At 38.1% G+C, this 25,865-nt stretch overlaps 1 protein-coding gene across 2 annotated transcripts in view; it reads right to left on the bottom strand.

Moving 5' to 3' along the window:
* IL17REL (interleukin 17 receptor E like) overlaps positions 1–25,865 on the bottom strand; it is a 148,751-nt gene that overhangs the window by 73,132 nt on the left and 49,754 nt on the right. Inside the window, exon 2 of one of the 2 annotated variants that reach the window (XM_053716630.1) lies at positions 279–306. The exons of the other annotated variant lie outside the window; for it this stretch is intronic. Within the exon in view, the coding sequence (XP_053572605.1) occupies positions 279–306 (28 nt within the window). The remainder of the gene's footprint in view (positions 1–278; positions 307–25,865) is intronic. 2 annotated transcript variants of the gene reach the window in all.

Consider the following 25,865-nt stretch of genomic DNA (forward strand, 5'->3'; position numbering starts at 1 on the left):
TCATCTTTAGTCATGAATGCGACTTCCTTTTTTAAAATATCCTCTTTTGTAACTAAACATCACAATAAGAGAACATAAAAGAGAAGTTACTCCTACACTGCAATTGGGGAATTGCAAACTTGATACAACATGTACAGCAACTAATAAATGTGTCAGTGGGAATTCCAGTCTATTTCTGACTCACAGAAAAACGTAATAGATTAACTGTGCAATAATCTACTATACATATGTGATATTTGTCCTAACAAAGGATTTTTAAAATATTAACATGTACTTACGGGATGGTTTGATTTTACAGTGTACTTCCTAAAGCAAAGAAATAGAAAAAAGAATAGTATAAATACACTTTGCAATCTTTTTTATTTTTAAAGTGGTCTTATGTACAAACTAATTGCATAGTTGCAATTGCAACTAATAGCACTGAGTGCTATTGTTATATATTTCAACCTGATACTGGTTGTTCTTTTCCTGTTTAAACTTACAAATGTATTCCTTATCTTACACCATACAACATTGTCAATTTTCCTCAATTTTCCTGTATATACTTACAAATGTATTCCTTATCTTACACCATAAAACATTGTCAATTTTCCTCAAACACCACAAAAAATATATGTATGTACTAAGCATTTGCGGGTATGCACTTGCGGTGTATGTTATAATTCTTAAGAAAAAGTTTATCAAACTATCAGCAAAAAAACCCCAACAATATAGACTTTATTAATGAATTTTGTAGTAAAACAAATGGCTTAATTTTTTCTCCCCCTAAGGATTTGTGCATAGTGCATACTTCAATATGTTAGCCTAAATATTTATTTGAAGAGAATGAGAGTTAAACTGGTACTACGATACAGAAAATAAGTAAGAGAAAGAGCCCAATAATGGGTTCTGGTGCTGCCCCCTAAATTATAATATGAAGATAGACTAAGGTAAAGATACAGGGCTTAGGTAGCACTCATTCTTACTACAAGATAAATAATGTTAAAAAATATACTTTAAAAACAGGGATATAAAGCCCTGACTGTATTAATTCACTCCCCTGTTTCCTTTCTGATAATAGGAACCGTCGGCTTCAGTTGACAGGAGTGACTACCATGGTACTAAAATTTAAACAAATGCGTTTTGGCCGTTACCTGGCCTTTCTCAATGTTAGCTTGACAGTGAAAAATGAATAAGCCGAGGCTGAACAGTTTCCGTTTTTTTAAACTCACTTACAACCTGTTACAACCAATCTTCATTGTGTATGTTTGCCACTCCCCCTGGGGATCCAATGGGAGGGTTCGGATTAGTCATTTATTTGTCTTATTTATTATGATTAAATTTCAGTAGTAATGAGAGAAAGACAGCTTCTCTCTGATTGTGTAGATTAGGATGTAACTGTATTGTCGAAATAGCTTTTCACTTAGTAATTTATGTTGCATTGCTACAATGTGTTTGATTATTCATTTATACATACAAGTATACAATGTAGCTATAATAAGTGGCAGTAATAAAGGGTCATAACATTGTTCTCTTGTAATATGCCAAACATAATATGTATCAATTACGTCTTTCTTCTATGACAGGATTCCTGATATTGTTTTTGTGTTTGACATATACTTATAATAGGTGTAAATAAGTCTGTGATGATTATGACTAATAGTGTCATGATATTTCTTGTGGTTACCTAAATATTCTTTCCCAAAACGTTATCTTAGCAAGGTAACGCTAAGTTATTATACAATAAATCAGATGACTATTTAGTCCTGCAGTCCCATATTAAATCCTTTACAAATTGGTCAGTGATAATAACATGTTGCATGTAACTTGACCGGTACCATTATACTTGTATTTGAAGAGTATAGCTTAGGGATTACAATCTTCCATTAACCGATACAATTATGTGTGTAGTAACTGAGAGGTCCTGTAACTGCGTATATAGGACTTCTTGTACTTATCGATAGGTCTGTGGTTTGAAAACCTCCCTTAAAGTAATGTACATACTAAGTTCAATAAATCAGGTTGAATTTATAACAGTACAGGAAAAAAAATGTGTGTAGTGGTATACTGTAGTAACCATTAATTGTATGCTAAATAATAATTTCGCTCCCAGATTTACTCAACATGACACCATCACTTCCTAAGCAATTACTATGGATTTCGTCTCCCGATGTGTGTGACAGATTGTGTTACCTCTGTACCTATAGTTAGTCTTACAGCCGTATTACGAGTGCTGCGCCTAATACCCCTAACTTATGAGCGTAAAGATTTTTGTCGGTTTATGTACTATTTAAGGGAACTAGTATATAAGTCATCTGTAAAGATGTGAAATGAAAAGTAATATTTTACTGTTATAAGTTTAACAATCTACTGTCACTAGCATCCTTAAGTAATAATATGTGTTCGCTGCAGTGATAATGATAACATTAATGTATAATTATATGCTAAGACAGTAAAGTTACTCTATAAGTATACCCAATAATTATTGAACTCGTTCATTCCATGTGGCATGACACAGTTCAAATTAAAGACCCATTTGGTTTCCATTCTTAAAGTCTTTGTTCAGTTTCTCCTCCCCTTATTCTTGGTTTCAATTTTTCTAACACCCAACATTTCATGCCATTGGTGTTCCCATTGTGGAATTGTAGAAAGTGTTTAGCCACACTAGTAATTTGTTTTTTATTTTCTACATCTTTTTGGGCCGTCCTTATGTTACGCAAGTGTTCAGTCATACGTTTCCCTAGGCTTCTTGTAGTCATACCTACATAAAATGGGTTACAGTTGCAGGATATGCAATATATGACATTGGTACTTTTACAGTTGATGTGCTCTTTAATGGTCCACTGCATCTGTCTACCACTTTTTGTTTTTTGACCATATGCTGGCAAACTTTACAGTTTTCCACAAGCAATAGAACCTTTATAAATTGGAGGTTTTTTAGCGTTCCTGTCAAAATGACTTCTTATTAGTGTATCAATAATATTGTTGGCTCTTCTATAAGTGAATAAAGGTCTATTTGTGAGTAATGGTTGAAGTTGCTCATCTGTTTTCGGGACATGCCAGTGCTTATTGAGGATGTTAGTAATCCGATCACTGTCCGATGAATATATAGATATATATCTGAGGGGGGTACTATTTTCCTTGGTCTTAGGGGTAAGTAACTCATTTCTATTTTTATGTAATGCTCTGTTATATGCTCTTGCTAGTGATTTTTTTTAATAGCCTCTTACAAGTAGTCTTTGTCTTAGATCTCTACCAGCTATTTTATAGGTATCTACAGTACTACAATTTCTCCTTAGGTGTATACATTCACCCATGGGTAAGCCTTTAATCGTAGACGGGTGATGATGACTATTGGCATGGAGTATATTATTTGTTGCTGATGGTTTCCTATATGCATCTGTTCCAATTTTAGTGTTAGCCTTTTCTGATATTGAGATCTAGGAATTCTAACATTTTTTTTTTAGTACAAATGGATTTTCATTAAGTTTATTAATGAATTCTGACAGTAGGTTTTCTGGACCATTACATACGAAAAATATGTCATCTATATATCTGGACCAGTGGGATATATGCTTTGTAAGGTACTTAAGACTTTCATCAAATACCACTGTTTCTTTATTATTATTATTATTATTGGTTATTTGTAGAGCGCCAACAGATTCCGCAGCACTATAAACAAAAGCGGAGTAAAACAAAACAATTATAGGGATCAAATGGGTAGAGGGCCCTGCCAAGAGTTGCACTGTTGTAGTCAGCTCTTAAGAAGGTGATCTACAAATAGCTGGACTCTTAGGCTTACATGCTAAGGGGGTTCAGGGGATAGCAATGGAGGAGAGGAACTGGTATAAAGAAAGGTTAGCGTAGGTTGTATGCATCCCTGAACAGTAGAGCCTTTAGGGAGCACTTGAAGCTTTTAAAACTAGAAGAGAGTCTTGTGGAGCGAGGCAGAGAGTTCCACAAGATGGGAGATAGTCTGGAGAAGTCCTGTAAACGGGAGTGTTATGAGGTGACAAGAGAGGAGGAGAGTAGGAGGTCGTAAGCAGAGTGAAGGGGACGGGAGGGAGAGTATCTGGAGACAAGGTCTGAGATATAGGGGGGAGAAGTGCAGTTGAGGGCTTTGTATGTCAGAATGAGAATTTTGTGTTTGATTCTAGAGGCAAGAGGAAGCCAGTGAAGGGATTTGCAGAGAGGTGCAGCAGATGAAGAGTGACGTGTAAGGAAGATGAGTCTGGCAGAGGCATTCATTATGGATTGTAAAGGAGCTAGGCGGCAGGTGGGGATACCAGAGACAGAGTTGCAGTAATCGAGGTGGGAGAGAATGAGAGAGTGGATTAAAATCTTAGTTGTGTCTTGTGTAAGGAAGTGTCTAATTTTAGAGATGTTTTTAAGGTGGAAGCAGCAGGCTTTAGCCAATGATTGAATGTGAGGAGTGAAAGAAAGATCTGAGTCAAATGTGACCCTGAGACATTGGGCATGTGGGGTAGGGGTAATGATGGAGTTTTTGACAGTTATAGAGAGATTGGGAGTGGAGAGTTTAGAAGAAGGGGGGAAAATAAGGAGCTCAGTTTTTGAGAGATTTAGCTTAAGGTATTGAGAGGACATCCAGTTGGAGATGTGAGAAAGACAGTGTGACACGGGTTAGCAAGGAAGGCGATAGGTCTGGTGAAGAGAAGTAGATTTGGGTGTCATCAGCATACAAATGATATTGTAAACCGTGGGACTTTATTAAGGAACCTAGTGATGACGTGTAGATTGAGAAGAGAAGGGGACCGAGGACAGAGCGGTACTCTGACAGAAAGTGGTGACGGGGCATAGAAGGCCCCAGAGAAGGCTACATTAAAGGTACGGTTTGACAGGTAGGAAGAGAGCCACGAGAGGGCTGTGTTACAGATGCCGAAGGATTTTAGGTTTTGGAGCAAAAGAGGGTGGTCAACAGTGTCAAAGGCTGCGGACAGATCAAGGAGGATAAGCAGAGAGAAGTGGCCTTTTCATTCTTCCCACCAGCCCAGATAGATATTTGCATGTGTAGGGGCACAGGATGTGCCCATGGCCATACCAAATACCTGCAGGTAAAACCTGTCATTGCATACAAAAAAATTGTGTGTAAGGACGAATTCCAACATTTTTACCAAGAACTCTTTCATTTAATTTGTCATATTCGTTTCTTTGGCTAAGAAATAGGAAATCGACTTACATCCCCAGCCTAAATATTTATACCATATCTATGAATTCCCAAATCTTTTTTATTATGTATTTGAAGTGGTTTGTGGTTTAAACATTTATTCACAGAAAGGACAATCTAATTATATTGCAGCCTATTAAAGATACAGTAAACACTTTAAAATTGTATATAATATAAAGTGTTTAATTATGTATAGTAAAACAACGTCACAATATATTTGTATCATGTATTTTGCCCCCTGTTAATGTAACTTCATAAAATAAGAGTTTTCCAGTTCTGAATGTCAAAAATAGAAAACAACTGCACTCATATGGCAAAAAAAATGCATTAAAACAGCCTTAATAATTAATAAAATAGATACGAGAAGAAAAAATCCTTACACGTTTTGTGCCGCTCACAGGTACTTAATCATAGGATGAATCATTTACTTGCCCTTTCTGATTTAAAGAAACATCCACCAATCAACACATGAAGACTGGTTTAAATAATATTCAAAGCTTGGTCATTCAAATCAGACAGTATAAATACTTTGAACAGTCCAATGTGACTTGAAATAATAATATAGCAACTTAAATGTCAATCAGGTATATCTCTTTTTTTTAGCCAATGACAACATTTGTAAATGGAGACATCTACAATAGTTTGGTCATGGAATTGTAATGTACTGATTGGAAAGCACTGTGTTTTTAACCAATGAGCTTCCTTTGAATGTGTTTGAAGATGATAATCAGACAAGTGAATGAGGGCTAAGACTACGGATAATGCCAAAACTCAATTGTTGTTTGTCTGTATAGTGTACCCTTGTGTCCATATGATTTTACTCAGAACAATTGTGCTTTGTTACAAATAAAGGCTAAGTTTTAATGAAGATCAGTGCTCTTGGACATTCTCTTTTTGTAGCACCCACAATAAAATAATCATGACAAATAATAGAATTTGGCAATCAGTCTGAAACATGACAACCATAATATGTATCATGCAACCTATTTATAATTATGCAATTTGAATATTAAGCTAATGCTACACATTATAATAATACTGCATTTGATTTATGGCGTACTCTGCTGTTACGGTGTGCACCACGCTGTAGTGTACATTCAGCGTATTCTCCCTCAGACGCCCCGCTTGTTTCTTTGGTTGATCAGGAGAAAAGCCATGTGAGACTGGAGCGGCATTCTGGGAGTTGATGTTTGTACGAGGAGCTGTTTACATGTGATTTGTTCAAGACTTAAGGAGATATAGAAAAGTAAGTGATTTTTGTCTATAATTGCAGTATGGACTGTATATGTTAAGTGATTTTAATATACAATGATGTATCTTTACTTTAGCTGAAAAAACACCTTTAATTTGGGGGGGTAAGTTGGCTCAGGGGGCAAGTACACTACATAAGCCGTTTTAAGTGGCTCTGTTTTTGGTTTTGACACAATGCAGGAGGAAGGCATAAGTCTCAATAAGTGATTTGGAGGATCCCTCTTTGACACAAGAGTGGAATGAGGCATTAACGATGTGCTCCCTCACATTAATGGATATTTTGATTAGAAGTAAGGAAATGAAATGTGAAATTTCAACAGAACATATTTAGGGGCCTATCTATCAAGCTCCAAAAGGTGCTTGATGGCTCGTGTTTCTGGCGAGTCTTCAGACTCGCCAGAAACAGCAGTTATGAAGCAGCGCTCACAAAGACCGCTGATCCATAACCTGTCCCCCTGCTCTGAGCAGGCGGACAGACATCGCCGGAAATCAACCCGATCAAGTACGATCGGGTTGATTTACACCCCCTACTGGCGGCAGGGGGCGGCATTGCACCAGCAGCTCTTGTGAGCTGCTGGTGCAATGCTGAATACGGAGAGCGTATTGCTCTCCGTATTCCAGATACCCATCATATTTGATATAAAACTAACACGAATGCTAAATTAAAGAAAACAGATAAAGAATTAGCTGCCTGTAAGAGACACAAGATTAATCAGGATCATGAGGATTACATTAATAACTGGGTGTATCAATGGTCAATAAAAGAATAAGAGAACTTCATAATGTTAAGAAGCCACAGAAAAGAAAGGTTGAAAAAGTTATTGAGTTTACACCTAGATCCTCTTGATGTGGCTGCCTGTTTTTGTGTGATTTTGGATATCTGGGGTGCTTTGTCTGTGCAGGTGGTTGCTGACTGTCTGTGGATGTCTTTGTGTCTTTTTTCTCTCTTATAGTGCAGCTTATGTGTGATGACAAATGCTCAGGTGGCTGTTATTTTGAGTGATTGGGACTACACAGAATAATGAGCAATAAGCGCTTATTCTTTAGTTAAATGTGTACTGTTTTTTAAATTACATTTTACTTTTTTACAAAATGCAGTGACAGAAGGGTGTTTTTTTTTTGTAAATAAAACTAGTACCTTATACTTGTCAGTTTTGAGGTATGGTTAAATAACTAAAATGGGAGGGAATAGGCTGCTCTGCCTCAGAGGCAGCGGACAAATTAAGGAGCAGCGGTCTGGCAGCACAGAAATAGGTGCATTAGGCACTATTCGGGGCATGTTAAATCAGCCCCTATGTGTTTACCTGGGCCAAGTGCAGTAACATACCCAATAATTATAGGAAGGACATTTACATGGATTACAATCTAAGCCCAGGTATCTGTGTTATTTTAATTTTCTCAGTGTACTTTTCAAAATTGTGGTAGCTCAATGTTACCATTTTAATTTCAAATGGTTTTTGTTCCTGGGTGGTTTTAAAGTTCTCTTTCAGTATTTTAATGGTGAGGTTTCCAATGGAGTAGACAGTCTGTGTGAAATGGCGTCCAACTGGGGTACAGTTTTTATATTATTTGTATAGCAGTCTCTGGGGTCCGTTTTAATTAATTGATCTTGGAGAGATCTAACTCTTCGGAAACCATTTCTTGGTGGTAGAGTATCCTTAAAGGGTAGCTCCTTATCAGTAGCCAATAAGGGACAGTTGTTTCTTAAAGTCTCTGCAATACCCTTTTTGCCCAAAGTAAAGGTTGTTGTAAAAGTCATCCTCTCCTCTTTAACTGGTGCCTTGGTTTCAGTCAATAGTTCTTGTTGTGTATCTTTTTCACCAAGTGCTTTGCTCTTTTTCAGGGCTTCTCTATGATAACCTCTTTGTCTAAACTTAATTTTCATGTCTGCAATTTTTCCCATTTTCAGGCTCTAATCCATATTGTTACAGGCAACCCTCTTGAACTGCGATGTAGGTAAGGCCTTCTAGAGACTAGGTGGATGACAGTTTGCAGCGCACAATATGGAGTTTTTATCAGTGTCAAATAAAACATAGAGTTACCTGCACCAGCAAATACATATTTTAATTTCTACACTGTGTGTGTGTGGTATTTTCTTTGTGGGAAAAACAGTGGGTGACCTTAGAACCAGGATGGCTAACCATCGTTCAGCCATAAGGACAGCCATTGAGAAAGGCACATAGGAACAGCCGGTGGCCAGGCATGTTGCAGAAGCAGGGCATAGGGTTTCGGATTTAAAGTACATTATCCCTCCACCACCGAGTGGTGGGAACAGAGCAAAGATGCTACTCCAGAGAGAATCCAGATGGATGGACCAATTGTACATAGTTAGATCTCATTAGCTCCTACAATGAAATATGTCCTTAATTATATCAGATTATTTTTATGTATAGGTTAGTGGTACATCATATTAGTTGTATATCTATTATATATGCAAGTTGTCATTCAACATGCTAATTTTTAATTGTCTCAATATGATGCATACAGCTTATCCTTGTTTAGTACATGTGTTGAACAGTACTCTCTTATGATTATGCATCCCCTCCCTGTGATAGCTTGCACTGGTCAGTACACTCCTTGTTTCACTATGTATTATTGTTTTTAGGCACTTTGATTATCCCAATTTGACGTCCAGTTGCCATGACGATGAAGATCGTGATGCGAGGGTCACATGAACGTCGTAATGGTGAAGGGTTCAGGCTACAAAAGGGTGAGTTTTGTTATTATTGCTGCACTTGTTTTGAAAACGGGGGAAACCCCCGAAACGTCAATAAGGTATTGGGTACAATTTTAAGACCCTGTGAGTGACCTCCTTTCCTATGGACTGTACCAGGGGTGACGCAGGCTGATTGCCTTTCAAGTTTTACCTATTTACTTGTTTTAAATAGTTTGCAAATGATGGTATACTTTTAAAAAAATGAAATAATAAATGGATGTTGTCATCTATCTCCCCAAATAATGTGACTGTATTTGTTCTTACAGCCTAACTATGCTTTTTTGAAGGGATATGATAGAATAAAAAATATATTATGTATATGAAAGTTCTGTACCTAAAGCATTCATTTTTTTTTCATGAAAAAGAGTTAAAGTGACAATAAAGTCAAATTTAAACTTTCATTTATCATAAACAACTTTCCAATTTTCTTTTATCAAATGTGCTTAATTCTCTAAGGCCTAGATTTGGAGTTTGGCGGTAAAAGGGCTGTTAACGCTCCGCGGGCTTTTTTCTGGCCGCACCATAAATTTAACTCTGGTATCGAGAGTTCAAACAAATGCTGCGTTAGGCTCCAAAAAAGGAGCGTAGAGCATTTTTACCGCAAATGCAACTCTCGATACCAGAGTTGCTTACGGACGCGGCCGGCCTCAAAAACGTGCTCGTGCACGATTCCCCCATAGGAAACAATGGGGCTGTTTGAGCGGAAAAAAACCTAACACCTGCAAAAAAGCAGCGTTCAGCTCCTAACGCAGCCCCATTGTTTCCTATGGGGAAACACTTCCTACGTCTGCACCTAACACTCTAACATGTACCCCGAGTCTAAACACCCCTACCCTTACACTTATTAACCCCTAATCTGCCGCCCCCGCTATCGCTGACCCCTGCATATTTTTTTTAACCCCTAATCTGGCGCTCCGTAAACCGCCGCAACCTACGTTATCCCTATGTACCCCTAATCTGCTGCCCTAACATCGCCGACCCCTATATTATATTTATTAACCCCTAATCTGCCCCCCTCAACGTCGCCGACACCTGCCTACACTTATTAACTCCTAATCTGCCGAGCGGACCTGAGCGCTACTATAATAAAGTTATTAACCCCTAATCCGCCTCACTAACCCTATCATAAATAGTATTAACCCCTAATCTGCCCTCCCTAACATCGCCGACACCTACCTTCAATTATTAACCCCTAATCTTCCGAGCGGAGCTCACCGCTATTCTAATTAATGTATTAACCCCTAACGCTAAGTCTAACCCTAACACTAACACCCCCATAACTTAAATATAATTTACATCTAACGAAATTAATTAACTCTTATTAAATAAATTATTCCTATTTAAAGCTAAATACTTACCTGTAAAATAAATCCTAATATAGCTACAATATAAATTATAATTACATTGTAGCTATTTTAGGATTAATATTTATTTTACAGGCAACTTTGTAATTATTTTAACCAGGTACAATAGCTATTAAATAGTTAAGAACTATTTAATAGTTACCTAGTTAAAATAATAACAAATTTACCTGTAAAATAAATCCTAACCTAAGATATAATTAAAATAAATTAATTAAACACAATTGCTACAAATAAATACAATTAAATAAACTAGCTAAAGTACAAAAAATAAAAAAGAACTAAGTTACAAAAAATAAAAAAATATTTACAAACATAAGAAAAATATTACAACAATTTTAAACTAATTACACTTACTCTAAGCCCCCTAATAAAATAACAAAGCCCCCCAAAATAAAAAATGCCCTACCCTATTCTAAATTAAAAAAGTTACAAGCTTTTTTACCTTACCAGCCCTGAACAGGGCCCTTTGCGGGGCATGCCCCAAGAATTTCAGCTCTTTTGCCTGTAAAAGAATAAATACAATACCCCCCCCCCAACATTACAACCCACCACCCACATACCCCTAATCTAACCCAAACCCCCCTTAAATAAACCTAACACTAAGCCCCTGAAGATCTTCCTACCTTGTCTTCACCATACCAGGTTCACCGATCCGTCCTGGCTCCAACATCTTCATCCAACCCAAGCGGGGGTTGGCGATCCATCATCCGGTGCTGAAGAGGTCCAGAAGAGGCTCCAAAGTCTTCCTCCTATCCGGCAAGAAGAGGACATCCGGACCGGCAAACATCTTCTCCAAGCGGCATCTTCGATCTTCTTCCATCCGGTGCGGAGCGGGTCCATCTTGAAGCAGGCGACGCGGATCCATCCTCTTCTTCCGTTGTCTCCCGACTAATGACGGTTCCTTTAAGGGACGTCATCCAAGATGGCGTCCCTCGAATTCCGATTGGCTGATAGGATTCTATCAGCCAATCGGAATTAAGGTAGGAATTTTCTGATTGGCTGATGGAATCAGCCAATCAGAATCAAGTTCAATCCGATTGGCTGATCCAATCAGCCAATCAGATTGAGCTCGCATTCTATTGGCTGATCGGAACAGCCAATAGAATGCGAGCTCAATCTGATTGGCTGATTGGATCAGCCAATCGGATTGAACTTGATTCTGATTGGCTGATTCCATCAGCCAATCAGAAAATTCCTACCTTAATTCCGATTGGCTGATAGAATCCTATCAGCCAATCGGAATTCGAGGGACGCCATCTTGGATGACGTCCCTTAAAGGAACCGTCATTAGTCGGGAGACAACGGAAGAAGAGGATGGATCCGCGTCGCCTGCTTCAAGATGGACCCGCTCCGCACCGGATGGAAGAAGATCGAAGATGCCGCTTGGAGAAGATGTTTGCCGGTCCGGATGTCCTCTTCTTGCCGGATAGGAGGAAGACTTTGGAGCCTCTTCTGGACCTCTTCAGCACCGGATGATGGATCGCCAACCCCCGCTTGGGTTGGATGAAGATGTTGGAGCCAGGACGGATCGGTGAACCTGGTATGGTGAAGACAAGGTAGGAAGATCTTCAGGGGCTTAGTGTTAGGTTTATTTAAGGGGGGTTTGTGTTAGATTAGGGGTATGTGGGTGGTGGGTTGTAATGTTGGGGGGGGGGGGTATTGTATTTATTCTTTTACAGGCAAAAGAGCTGAAATTCTTGGGGCATGCCCCGCAAAGGGCCCTGTTCAGGGCTGGTAAGGTAAAAGAGCTTGTAACTTTTTTAATTTAGAATAGGGTAGGGCATTTTTTATTTTGGGGGGCTTTGTTATTTTATTAGGGGGCTTAGAGTAAGTGTAATTAGTTTAAAATTGTTGTAATATTTTTCTTATGTTTGTAAATATTTTTTTATTTTTTGTAACTTAGTTCTTTTTTATTTTTTGTACTTTAGCTAGTTTATTTAATTGTATTTATTTGTAGCAATTGTGTTTAATTAATTTATTGATAGTGTAGTGTTAGGTTAATTGTAGGTAATTGTAGGTAGTTTATTTAATTATTTTATTGATAGGGTAGTGTTAGGTTTAATTATATCTTAGGTTAGGATTTATTTTACAGGTAAATTTGTTATTATTTTAACTAGGTAACTATTAAATAGTTCTTAACTATTTAATAGCTATTGTACCTGGTTAAAATAATTACAAAGTTGCCTGTAAAATAAATATTAATCCTAAAATAGCTATAATATAATTATAATTTATATTGTAGCTATATTAGGATTTATTTTACAGGTAAGTATTTAGCTTTAAATAGGAATAATTTATTTAATAAGAGTTAATTAATTTCGTTAGATGTAAATTATATTTAAGTTAGGGGGGTGTTAGTGTTAGGGTTAGACTTAGCTTTAGGGGTTAATACATTTATTAGAATAGCGGTGAGCTCCGGTCGTCAGATTAGGGGTTAATAATTGAAGGTAGGTGTCGGCGATGTTAGGGAGGGCAGATTAGGGGTTGATAATTGAAGTTAGGTGTCGGCGATGTTAGGGAGGGCAGATTAGGGGGTTAATACTATTTATGATAGGGTTAGTGAGGCGGGTTAGGGGTTAATAACTTTATTATAGTAGCGCTCAGGTCCGCTCGGCAGATTAGGGGTTAATAAGTGTAGGCAGGTGTCGGCGACGTTGTGGGGGGCAGATTAGGGGTTAATAAATATAATATAGGGGTCGGCGGTGTTAGGGGTAGCAGATTAGGGGTACATAGGGATAACGTAGGTGGCGGCGCTTTGCGGTCGGAAGATTAGGGGTTAATTATTTTAAGTAGCTGGCGGCGATGTTGTGGGGGGCAGGTTAGGGGTTAATAAATGTAATACAGGGGTCGGCGGGGTTAGGGGCAGCAGATTAGGGGTACATAAGTATAACGTAGGTGGCGGTCGGCAGATTAGGGGTTAAAAATTTTAATCGAGTGGCGGCGATGTGGGGGGACCTCGGTTTAGGGGTACATAGGTAGTTTATGGGTGTTAGTGTACTTTAGGGTACAGTAGTTAAGAGCTTTATGAACCGGCGTTAGCCAGAAAGCTCTTAACTCCTGCTATTTTCAGGCGGCTGGAGTTTTGTCGTTAGAGCTCTAACGCTCACTTCAGAAACGACTCTAAATACCAGCGTTAGGAAGATCCCATTGAAAAGATAGGATACGCAATTGACGTAAGGGGATCTGCGGTATGGAAAAGTCGCGGCTGAAAAGTGAGCGTTAGACCCTTTAATCACTGACTCCAAATACCAGCGGGCGGCCAAAACCAGCGTTAGGAGCCTCTAACGCTGGTTTTGACGGCTACCGCCGAACTCCAAATCTAGGCCTTAGTGTCTAAAGAATACCTAGGCAGGCTGATAAGTACTTAGGAGTGTGCATGTGTCTTTTGCAGTCTACCGCAGCAGTGTTTGTGAAATGTTTATAGTGATGTTATACATAGTAGCTAACACTGCAGAGTGCAGCCAGATGGCTAAAGATGTGCATACATCTGAGCTCACCTCGCATCACTCCTTAACATACTATACCAAAAAAACTAAGCAATAACGAATCAATAATAGAATGTTGGCTGCGTGCAGAACCAAAATAATCCTCCTGCCTACACTACTGCATACTAGTGGTTTCTGAAAATTGCAGGGCGGTGAAAAAATCCACCTTTCACAACCTTGCCATTTTTTAAATCCACCTGGATGCAGCGTAGGGAAACCCAAAGCCTTAAAAAAAAACATGCAACCGCCCGCACAAAATAACGTAACTGCCCGCAAGAAATAAATTTAAAAAACTAACCACACCCACAAAGTATAACAAAAAAAACTAACCTCCCGCACGAAGTATTAACAAACAGCTAAACCACAAACCCCCACATTGCAAAATAATAAAGTAATTAACCCCTAATCCGCAAATAACATAATTCAAATATTAACCCCTAAACCACCAACCCCCACATTGCAATAAACCTAACTAACCTATTAACCCCTGAACTGCCAAACCCCCACATCGCGATAAACCTAATTAACCTATTAACCCCTAAAACGACAAACCCCCACATCACAATAAACCTATTAACTCCTAAACCTACAAACCCCCACATCGCAATAAACCTAATCAACCTATTAACCCCTAAACCGCCAAACTCCCACATTGCAATAAACCTAATTAACCTATTAACCCCTAAACTGCCAACCAATCGCAATAAACCTAATTAACTTCTTAACTCCTAAAATGCCAACCCCCTACATCGCAAATAAATAATTTAACTACTAAGCCCCCTAACCTAACACCCCCAAGCTACACTTAAATAAAACCTAACATTAAATTACAAAAAAAATTATCTAAAATTACCCAAAATTAAAAACTCTAAAATTACAGAAATTTTTTAAAAAAATTATCAAAAATAAAAAAAATTAAACCTAATCCCTATGGCCTAGATTTGGAGTTTTGTCGGTAAAGACCCGCGTAGCTAACGCCGGCTTTTTTCTGGCCGCACCATAAAAATAACTCTGGTATTGAGAGTCCACATAAAGGCTGCGTTAGGCTCCAAAAAAGGAGCGTAGAGCATATTTAACGCAGCTTCAACTCTCGATACCAGAGTTGCTTACGCAAGCGGCCAGCCTCAAAAACGTGCTCGTGCACGATTCTCCCATAGAAAACAATGGGGCTGTTTGAGCTGAAAAAAAACTAACACCTGCAAAAAAGCCGCGTTCAGCTCCTAACGCAGCCCCATTGTTTGCTATGCGGAAACACTTCCTACGTCTGCACTTAACACTCTAACATGTACCCCGAGTCTAAACACCCCTAACCTTACACTTATTAACCCCTAATCTGCCGCCCCCGCTATCGCTGACCCCTGCATATTATTATTAACCCCTAATCTGCCGCTCCGTAAACCGCCGCTACTTACATTATCCCTATGTACCCATAATCTGCTGCCCTAACATCGCCGACCCCTATATTATATTTATTAACCCCTAATCTGCCCCCCACAACGTTGCCTCCACCTGCCTACACTTATTAACCCCTAATCTGCCGACCGGACCGCACCGCTATTATTATAAAGTTATTAACCCCTAATCCGCCTCACTAACCCTATAATAAATAGTATTAACCCCTAATCTGCCCTCCCTAACATCGCCGACACCTAACTTCAATTATTAACCCCTAATCTGCCGACTGGAGCTCACCGCTATTCTAATAAATGTATTAACCCCTAAAGCTAAGTCTAACCCTAACACTAACACCCCCCTAAATTAAATATAATTTACATCTAACGAAATTAATTATCTCTTATTAAATAAATTATTCCTATTTAAAGCTAAATACGTACCTGTAAAATAAATCCTAATATAGCTACAATATAAATTATAATTATATTATAGCTATTTTAGGATTAATATTTATTTTACAGGTAACTTTGTATTTATTTTAACCAGGTACAGTAGCTATTAAATTGTTAAGAACTATTTAATAGCTAAAATAGTTAAAATAATTACAAAATTACCTGTAAAATAAATCCTTACCTAAGTTACAATTAAACCTAACACTATACTATCATTAAATTAATTAAATACAATACAAGTACAAAAAATAAAAAAGAACTAAGTTACAAAAAATAAAAAAATATTTACAAACATAAGAAAAATATGACAACAATTTTAAACTAATTACACCTACTCTAAGCCCCCTAATAAAATAACAAAGACCCCCAAAATAAAAAATGCCCTACCCTATTCTAAATTACTAAAGTTCAAAGCTCTTTTACCTTACCAGCCCTGAACAGGGCCCTTTGCGGGGCATGCCCCAAGAAGTTCAGCTCTTTTGCCTGTAAAAAAAAAAATACAATCCCCCCCCCAACATTACAACCCACCACCCACATACCCCTAATCTAACCCAAACCCCCCCTTAAATAAACCTAACACTAAGCCCCTGAAGATCTTCCTACCTTGTCTTCACCATACCAGGTTCACCGATCCGTCCTGAAGAGCTCCTCCGATGTCCTGATCCAAGCCCAAGCAGGGGGCTGAAGAGGTCCATGATCCGGCTGAAGTCTTCATCCAAGCGGGAGCTGAAGAGGTCCATGATCCGGATGAAGTCTTCATCCAAGCGGGAGCTGAAGAGGTCCATGATCCGGATGAAGTCTTCTATCAACGGCATCTTCAATCTTCTTTCTTCGGGAGCCATCATCTTCCATCCAACGCGGAACATCCTCTTCTCCCGATGCCTACTAGCCGAATGACGGTTCCTTTAAGGGACGTCATCCAAGATGGCGTCCCTCGAATTCCGATTGGCTGATAGGATTCTATCAGCCAATCGGAATTCGAGGGACGCCATCTTGGATGACGTCATTTAAAGGAACCGTCATTCGTCGTTCAGTCGTCGGCCAGGATGGATGTTCCGCGTCAGAGGTCTTCAGGATCCTGCCGCTCCGCTCCGGATGGATGACCATAGAAGATCCCGCTTGGATGAAGACTTCAATCGGATGGAAGACCTCTTCTGCCCCGCTTGGATGAAGACTTCAGCCGGATCATGGACCTCTTCAGCCCCCCGCTTGGGCTTGGATCAGGACATCGGAGGAGCACTTCTGGACAGATCGTTGAACCCGGTGAGGTGAAGACAAAGTAGGAAGATCTTCAGGGGCTTAGTGTTAGGTTTATTTAAGGGGGGTTTGGGTTAGATTAGGGGTATGTGGGTGGTGGGTTGTAATGTTGGGGGGCTTGGGTATTGTATGTTTTTTTTTTACAGGCAAAAGAGCTGAACTTCTTGGGGCATGCCCCGCAAAGGGCCCTGTTCAGGGCTGGTAAGGTAAAAGAGCTTTGAACTTTAGTAATTTAGAATAGGGTAGGGCATTTTTTTATTTTGGGGGGCTTTGTTATTTTATTAGGGGGCTTAGAGTAGGTGTAATTAGTTTAAAATTGTTGTAATATTTTTATTATGTTTGTAAATATTTTTTTATTTTTTGTAACTTAGTTCTTTTTTATTTTTTGTACTTTAGCTAGTTTATTTAATTGTATTTATTTGTAGGAATTGTATTTAATTAATTTATTGATAGTGTAGTGTTAGGTTAATTGTAGGTAAATGTAGGTAGTTTATTTAATTAATTTATTGATAGTGTAGTGTTAGGTTTAATTGTAACTTAGGTTAGGATTTATTTTACAGGTAATTTTGTAATTATTTTAACTATTTTAGCTATTAAATAGTTCTTAACTATTTAATAGCTATTGTACCTGGTTAAAATAAATACAAAGTTACCTGTAAAATAAATATTAATCCTAAAATAGCTATAATATAATTATAATTTATATTGTAGCTATATTAGGATTTATTTTACAGGTAAGTATTTAGCTTTAAATAGGAATAATTTATTTAATAAGAGTTAATTTATTTCGTTAGATTTAAATTATATTTAACTTAGGGGGGTGTTAGTGTTAGGGTTAGACTTAGCTTTAGGGGTTAATACATTTATTAGAATAGCGGTGAGCTCCAGTAGGCAGATTAGGGGTTAATGTTTGAAGTTAGGTGTCGGCAATGTTAGGGAGGGCAGATTAGGGGTTAATACTATTTATTATAGGGTTAGTGAGGCGGATTAGGGGTTAATAACTTTATAATAATAGCAGTGCGGTCCGCTCGGCAGATTAGGGGTTAATAAGTGTAGGTAGGTGGAGGCGACGTTGAGGGGGGCAGATTAGGGGTTAATAAATATAATATAGGGGTCGGCGGTGTTAGGGGCAGCAGATTAGGGGTACATAAGGATAACTTAGTTGGCGGTCGGCAGATTAGGGGTTAAAAAAAATTAATAGAGTTGCGGCGATGTGGGGGGACCTCGGTTTAGGGGTACATAGGTAGTTTATGGGTGTTAGTGTACTTTAGAGTACAGTAGTTAAGAGCTTTATAAACCGGCGTTAGCCCAGAAAGCTCTTAACTACTGACTTTTTTCCTGCGGCTGGAGTTTTGTCGTTAGATGTCTAACGCTCACTTCAGACACGACTCTAAATACCGGAGTTAGAAAGATCCCATTGAAAAGATAGGATACGCAATTTACGTAAGGGGATCTGCGGTATGGAAAAGTCGCGGCTGAAAAGTGAGCGTTAGACCCTTTTTTGAGTGACTCCAAATACCGGAGGTAGCCTAAAACCAGCGTTAGGAGCCTCTAACGCTGGTTTTCACGGCTAACGCCAAACTCCAAATCTAGGCCTATGAAAATAAAAATAAAAATACTCCCTAATCTAAACTAAACTACCAATAGCCCTTAAAAGGGCCTTTTGTAGGGCATTGCCCTAAGTTAAACAGCTCTTATGTTAAAAAAAATACTAAATCCCCCCTAACAGTAAAAAAAAACTTCACCCACCTTAGTTTCAGGAATTTTTTTTTTTTTAATTATTTTTTTTTTAGATTAGGGATTTAATGGGTTTTAAAAGAGCTGATTGCCCTTTTAAGGGCAGTAAAATAGCTGAATGCCCTTTTTATGGGCAATGCCGATACAAATGCCCCTTCAGGGGCAATGAGTAGTTAAGGTTTTTTTAGTATTAGTTTTTTTTTATTTGGGGGGATGGTTGGGTGGGGGGTTTAACTGTTAGGGGGTTATTGGTAATTTTTGTAAGTAAAAGAGCTGTTTAACTTAGGGCAATGCTCTAGAAAAGGCCCTTTTAAGGTCTATTGGTAGTTTAGTATTATATTAGGGTGTGTTTTTATTATGGGGGTATTTTTTATTTTTATAGAGGTATTAGTTTAGGTTTATTTTTTTATTTTAGATAGCTTTGTTTATTTTTTTCTGTAATTTTACTTTTTTATTTTTTGTAACTTTAGCTTGGGGGTTTGTATTTTTTAAACATAGACTGCCCTCTGGGCAGGCTTATCGCCTAGTTGATAAAAAAAAAAAAAAGCAAACTAAAAAATTCCTTACAATTTCATGTTCTGTCCAATCAATTTCATTTTTACTTTATTGTCCTTTTTAAGTTAAAAAACAGGAAGGCAGAATTGTGTACAACTAAGTATTAGGACTCTACTACTTACTGGTGATAGGAACAACTTCCCCATAAAAAATTGGTTTATCCATTAAAAAAAATAAAAAAACACAATCACCTAGATTATGAGTTTTGCGTTAACAGGGGTGCGGTGCTAACGAGCAGTTTATGCTCACCGCTCACTTACAGACAGTGCTGGTATTGCAGGTTTTTAGAAACCCGGCGTTAACCGCAAAAAAGTGAGTGAAAAGCAAAATTTTGCTCCACATCTCACCTCAATACCAGCGCTATTTACATTAGCGGTGAGCTGGTAAAATGTGCTTGGGCACGATTTCCCCATAGGAATCAATGGGCGGGAGCCGGCTGAAAAAAAACCTAACACCTGCAAAAAAGCAGCATTCAGCTTCTAACGCAGCCCCATTGATTCCTAAGGGGAAATAAAAGTTATGTCTACACCTAACACCCTAACATGAACCCCGAGTCTAAACACCCCTAATCTTACACTTATTAACCCCTAATCTGCCTCCCCCTACATCACCGACACCTACATTATATTATTAAACCCTAATCTGCCGCTCCGGACACCACCGCCGCCACCTACATTATAGTTATGAACCCCTAATTTGCTGCCCCCAACATCGCCGAACCCTAATTATATTTATTAACCCCTAATCTTCCGCCCCCAATGTCGCCACAACCTAACTACATTTATTAACCCCTAATCTGCTGCCGCCAATGTCGTCACCACTATAATACATATATTAACCCCTAAACCTAAGTCTAACCCTAACCCCCCCTAACTTAAAAATAATTTAAATAAATCTAAATAAAATTACAACAATTAACTAAATTATTCCTATTTAAAACTAAATACTTACCTGTAAAATAAACCCTAAGCTAGCTACAATATAACTAATAGTTACATTGTATCTATCTTAGGGTTTATTTTTATTTTACAGGCAAGTTTGTATTATTTTAACTAGGTACAATAGTTATAAACTATTTAATAACTTTACCTGCAAAATAAAACCTAACCTAAATTACAATTACACCTAACACTACACTATAATTAAATAAATTACCTAAATTAAATACAATTAATTACAATTAAATAAAATTATCTAAAGTACAAAAAAACACTAAATTACAGAAAATAATAAAATAATTACAAGATTTTTAAACTAATTACACCTACTCTAATCCCCCTAGCAAAATAAAAAAGCCCACCAAAATAAAAAAAAAAACCCTACCCTACACTAAATTACAAATAGCCCTTAAAAGGCCTTTTGCGGGGCATTGCCCTAAAGTAATCAGCTCTTTTACCTGAAAAATTGTACACATACCCCCCCCAACATTAAAAACCACCACCCACACAACCAACCTTAAATTAAAACCCACCCAATCCCCCCTTAAAAAAACTAACACTAACCCCCTGAAGATCGGCCCCTAACCCCACTAACCCCAATAAGAATTCTATCAGCCAATCGGAATTAAGGTAGAAAAAATCCTATTGATTGAATGAGCCAATAGAATGCCAGCTCAATCCTATTGGCTGATTGGATCAGCCAATAGGATTGAAGTTCAACCATATTGGCTGATTGCATCAGCCAATAGGATTTTTTCTACCTTAATTCCGATTGGCTGATAGAATTCTATCAGCCGATCGGAATTGAAGGGACGCCATCTTGGATGACGTTATTTAAAGGAACCTTCATTCAGTCATCAGACGAAGAAAGAAGAGGATGCTCCACGTCGGATGTCTTGAAGATGGACCCGCTCCGCGCCGGATGGATGAAGATAGAAGATGCCGTCTGGATGAAGACTTCTGCCCGGTTGGATGAAGACATCTGCCCATCTGGAGGACCACTTCTGCCCAGTTGGATGAAGATGTCTCCCGGTAGGTCGATCTTCAGGGGGTTAGTGTTAGGTTTTTTTAAGGGGGGATTGGGTGGGTTTTAGAGTAGGGTTGGTTGTGTGGCTGGTGGGTTTTAATGTTGGGGGGGTATTTGTACTTTTTTTCAGGTAAAAGAGCTGATTACATTGGGGCAATGCCCCGCAAAAGGCCCTTTTAAGGGCTATTTGTAATTTAGTGTAGGGTAGGGCTTTTTTATTTTGGGGGGCTTTTTTATTTTCAAAGACAGGAAGTGGATAGCGCGGCTCCCAAAGCCGTCTCCGGGGACCAACAGTGTGACCCCAAAAAGAATTTGGAACTTCACGGGCAGCTGAGACAGAAGAGGTGCTCACCATGTAGGGAAAGTCAATCCGGTTAGGCAGAAGAAAGGAAAAGGCGGCACTCCAGGCTTGTGAAAACAATAAAATGTTTATTCCAATTTCAGAGTAGCTACACACAATACACCAAACAAGTTAACGGAAGAAGGGGGCATGTCCTTACATGTTTCGCGCCGTGCGGCACTTAGTCATAGGATCCTATGACTAAGTGCCGCACGGCACGAAACGCATAAGGACACGCCCCCTTCTTCTGCTACCTTGTTTGGTGTATTGTGTGTCTAGCGACTCTGAATTTGGAATAAACATTTTATTGTTTTCATAAGCCTGGAGTGCCGCCTTTTCCTTTCTTCTGGCTTTTTTATTTTTTAGGGGGATTAGAGTAGGTGTAATTAGTTTAAAAATCTTGTAATTATTTTATTATTTTCTGTAGTTTAGTGTTTGTTTGTTTTTGTACTTTAGATAATTTTATTTAATTGTAATTAATTGTATTTAGTTTAGTTAATGTATTTAATTCTAGTGTAGTGTTAGGTGTAATTGTAACTTAGGTTAGGTTTTTTTACAGGTAAATTTGTATTTATTTTTTAACTAGGAAGTTATTAAATAGTTAATAACTATTTAATAGCTATTGTACCTAGTTAAAATAAATACAAAGTTGCCTGTAAAATAAAAATAAACCTTAAGATAGCTACAATGTAACTATTAGTTATATTGTAGCTAGCTTAGGGTTTATTTTATAGGTACGTATTTAGTTTTAAATAGGAATTATTTAGTTAATTGTAGTAATTTTATTTAGATTTATTGTAATTATATTTAAATTAGGGGGTTAATACATTTAATATAGTGGCGGCGATGTTGGGGGCGGCTGTCAGCATCAGTAGCTATACAAAAGATGGTAAAATCTTAGTTTAGCGTTCTAAATCATTTTCTCAGCTAAACTAAGATTTTACCCAAAAGATTTATATGACAGAATATATTCTAATAGTAACACTTGAATCTCAGCTGCAGAAATAATTAAGTACAATATGAGTATAATAGGATTGTAAATGATAAACTGTAACAGCCCTGAATGAGCTTCTCAAAGACACCTGAATGGTCTTTAAACTACCACTGGAATTCTCAGCAGAGTCAGAGTGCAATACAGAAAATCACATAAGTTATTCTGTGCAACAATAGATCTTCAGCAAAGTAACTAACAGGACTTAGCGGAGGTTGCCTGTAACAAAGCTGAGAATCAGTTTGCAGTAGTCTGATAAGCTTGACAGACTTACCTTAAGAGTGGCATACACGTTCAAGCTAACTTGGGATGCCTGGTAGTACTCTGCTTGTGCCGAGCAGTCAGAATGGAGAGCTTGCGGTTGTAATGCCGAAAACCGGAAGTGACGCATCGGCAAAGAGCCGAACACTGACAGAACTCCTAATCAGCTGTTGCTGTGTATCGCAAAAGTTGCAAGTTTAGGCTTCAAAGTGGAAGTTCGGTTGAAGCACAAACAGGTTGGTAACTGTGAAAGTACTTGCCAGAGTAGAACAAAAACCGGAGGGGTTAGGTAGTAAGGATAATTTAGACTTGATAAAGGAACTCAACAGTGAGAGTTCAGTGCGACGCTGCCTGAGAGCAGATCCAGTAGATTAATCAAGCATAGTAGAAAGCCAGGTGTTGCATTATATAGGGCAGAAGGAAGGGGAGCCTCCTCCAGTTAAAGAGACAGTGGTTACAGTGGCAGATTAGGGGTTAATAAATGTAGATAGGTGGCGGCGATGTTAGGGCCGGCAGATTAGGGGTTAATAATATTTAACTAGTATTTGCAATGCGGGAGTGCGGCGGTTTAGGGGTTAATATATTTATTATAGTGGCGGCGATATCCGGTTCGGCAGATTAGGGGTTAAAATTTTTAATTTAGTGTTTGCGATGTGGGAGGGCCAAGGTTTAGGGGTTAATAGGTAGTTTATGGGTGTTAGTGTACTTTCTAGCACTTTAGTTAAGAGTTTTATGCTACGGCGTTGTAGTGTAAAACTCTTAACTACTGACTTTAAAATGTGGTACCAGTCTTGACAGGAGAGGATCTACCGCTCACTTTTTGGCAGACTCGTAATACCGGCGCTATGCAAGTCCCATTGAAAATATAGGATACGCAACTTACGTAAGTGGATTTGCGGTATTTCCGACTCTGGCCAAAAAAGAGCCTGTCGTTTCAAGACTCGTAATTCCAGCGGGCGTTAAAAAGCAGCGTTAGGACCTCTTAACGCTGCTTTTTAAGGCTAACGCCAAACTCGTAATCTAGCCGAATGTATTCTATTCTTAGAGATTATTTTTAGACTGATAATTTTTTTGAGTATCATGTAACTTTAATGATATTTCATAAATATCAGAGGCAAAAACATAGTAGATAGATATATTAAAGTAAGAGGCTTATGCTTTGATCTAAAACCATTATTGGGCAAGATTGTAAGTGTTGGCTTAAGCACAAAATATAATAGTGATAAAAAAGTGAGACAAAACAGACTTTAAAATATTTAACAATTATACCCATTTACAGAACCTGTTTTACAAACGTGTTTCTTTAGTTTTCCATTTGTACTTATTGTTTTTCTCCGTTGTTAGAAGTTCTAGTTTGCTGTGCGAGTTCTCATTCATTGTGGCACTTAATATAACTATATAGACTATATGGCCAAAAGTATGTGGAATCTTGTATGTGCTTGGTGGACATCCCATTCCCAAACCAGGGGCATTAATAGGGAGCCCCCTCTGTGGCTATATTAGTTGCCCAGTCTTCTGGAAAGGTTTTCCACAAGACTTTGAAAAGTGTCTGTGGGAATTTATGCTAAAATTTATTCTAGAGGTTATTTTAGACATTGGGGCCAATTTATCATGGCTCGACTTGGGCCAAATACCCCTGTTTCCATGCGAGCTTCTGAAATCATCTTCAATATGGATATTTTTCTTCTATGTATCAATGTAACCAATTGATTTACTTTTAAAGGGACAGTCTACACCAGAATTTTTATTGTTTTAAAAGATAGATAATCCCTATATTACCCATTTCTCAATTTTGCATAACCAACACAGTTATAATAATATACTTTTAACCTCTGTGATTATCTTGTATCTAAGCCTCTGCAAACTGCCCCTTTTTTCAGTTCTTTTGACAGACTTGCAGTTTAGCCAATCAGTGCCTGCTCCCAGATAACTTCTCGTGCACGAGCACAGTGTTATCTATATGAAATACGTGAACTAACACCCTCTAGTGGTGAAAAACTGTTAAAATGCAATCTGAAAGAGGTGGGCTTCAAGGTCTAAGAAATTAGCATATGAACCTGATGCAATCTGAAAGAGGTGGGCTTCAAGGTCTAAGAAATTAGCATATGAACCTCCTAGGTTAAGCTTTCAACTAAGAATACCAAGAGAACAAAGCAAAATTGGTGATAAAAGTAAATTGGAAAATTATTTAAAATTACATGCTGTACCTGAATCATGAAAATTTATTTTGGCCTAGACTGTCTCTTTAATGAAACCGTCCTAAATAAAAATAAATACATATAGACATTGGCCCCCATTTATGAAATTTCGGCCGGGCGAGGTTCACTACTAGGATCCTGTCCATCCGGTATTGCTGCACCCCCTGCTCTTGTGCAAGCTAATTTCTCAAGAGCAGGGCTTGTCAATTAACCAGAGACCGCAGCTACCTGACCAGCGTTTAATGCACACTTGTTCGAGCTCCTAAGCTGCCACCACAGCTTCATAAATGGAACCCATTGTATAATTTCTGCATATACCATTTGCAAAAGGAATTGCATAGACCTTAGTTGTGAATACACATTTGCAAGGTTTTACTCATCACTTACAGACACTACAGTGAATTTAAACAGCACATGAGCAAACAAAAGGAAACACCCTCAGAAATTCTTTTAGAGAATCATGTCCAAAGAAAAAAGGAATTCATTTTTATGTAAAAATTCTCTAACAAAAAAGAGCACTTTATTTCCACATGTATATATCCCTTTAAATATTATTTTACAGGGTTAATAATGACTGGGGTAAAAAACAACATTATTGTCTGAATATTATGATTTTAACTTAAAGGAACATTAAACCCCAATTTTTTCTTTCATGATTCAAATAGAGAATACAATTTTTATAAAGTTTCCAATTTACTTCTATTATCAAATGTACAGTATTTCATTCTCATGTT

Source organism: Bombina bombina, chromosome 6 (assembly GCF_027579735.1).
Source record: "Bombina bombina isolate aBomBom1 chromosome 6, aBomBom1.pri, whole genome shotgun sequence".
Classification (NCBI taxonomy): domain Eukaryota; kingdom Metazoa; phylum Chordata; class Amphibia; order Anura; family Bombinatoridae; genus Bombina; species Bombina bombina.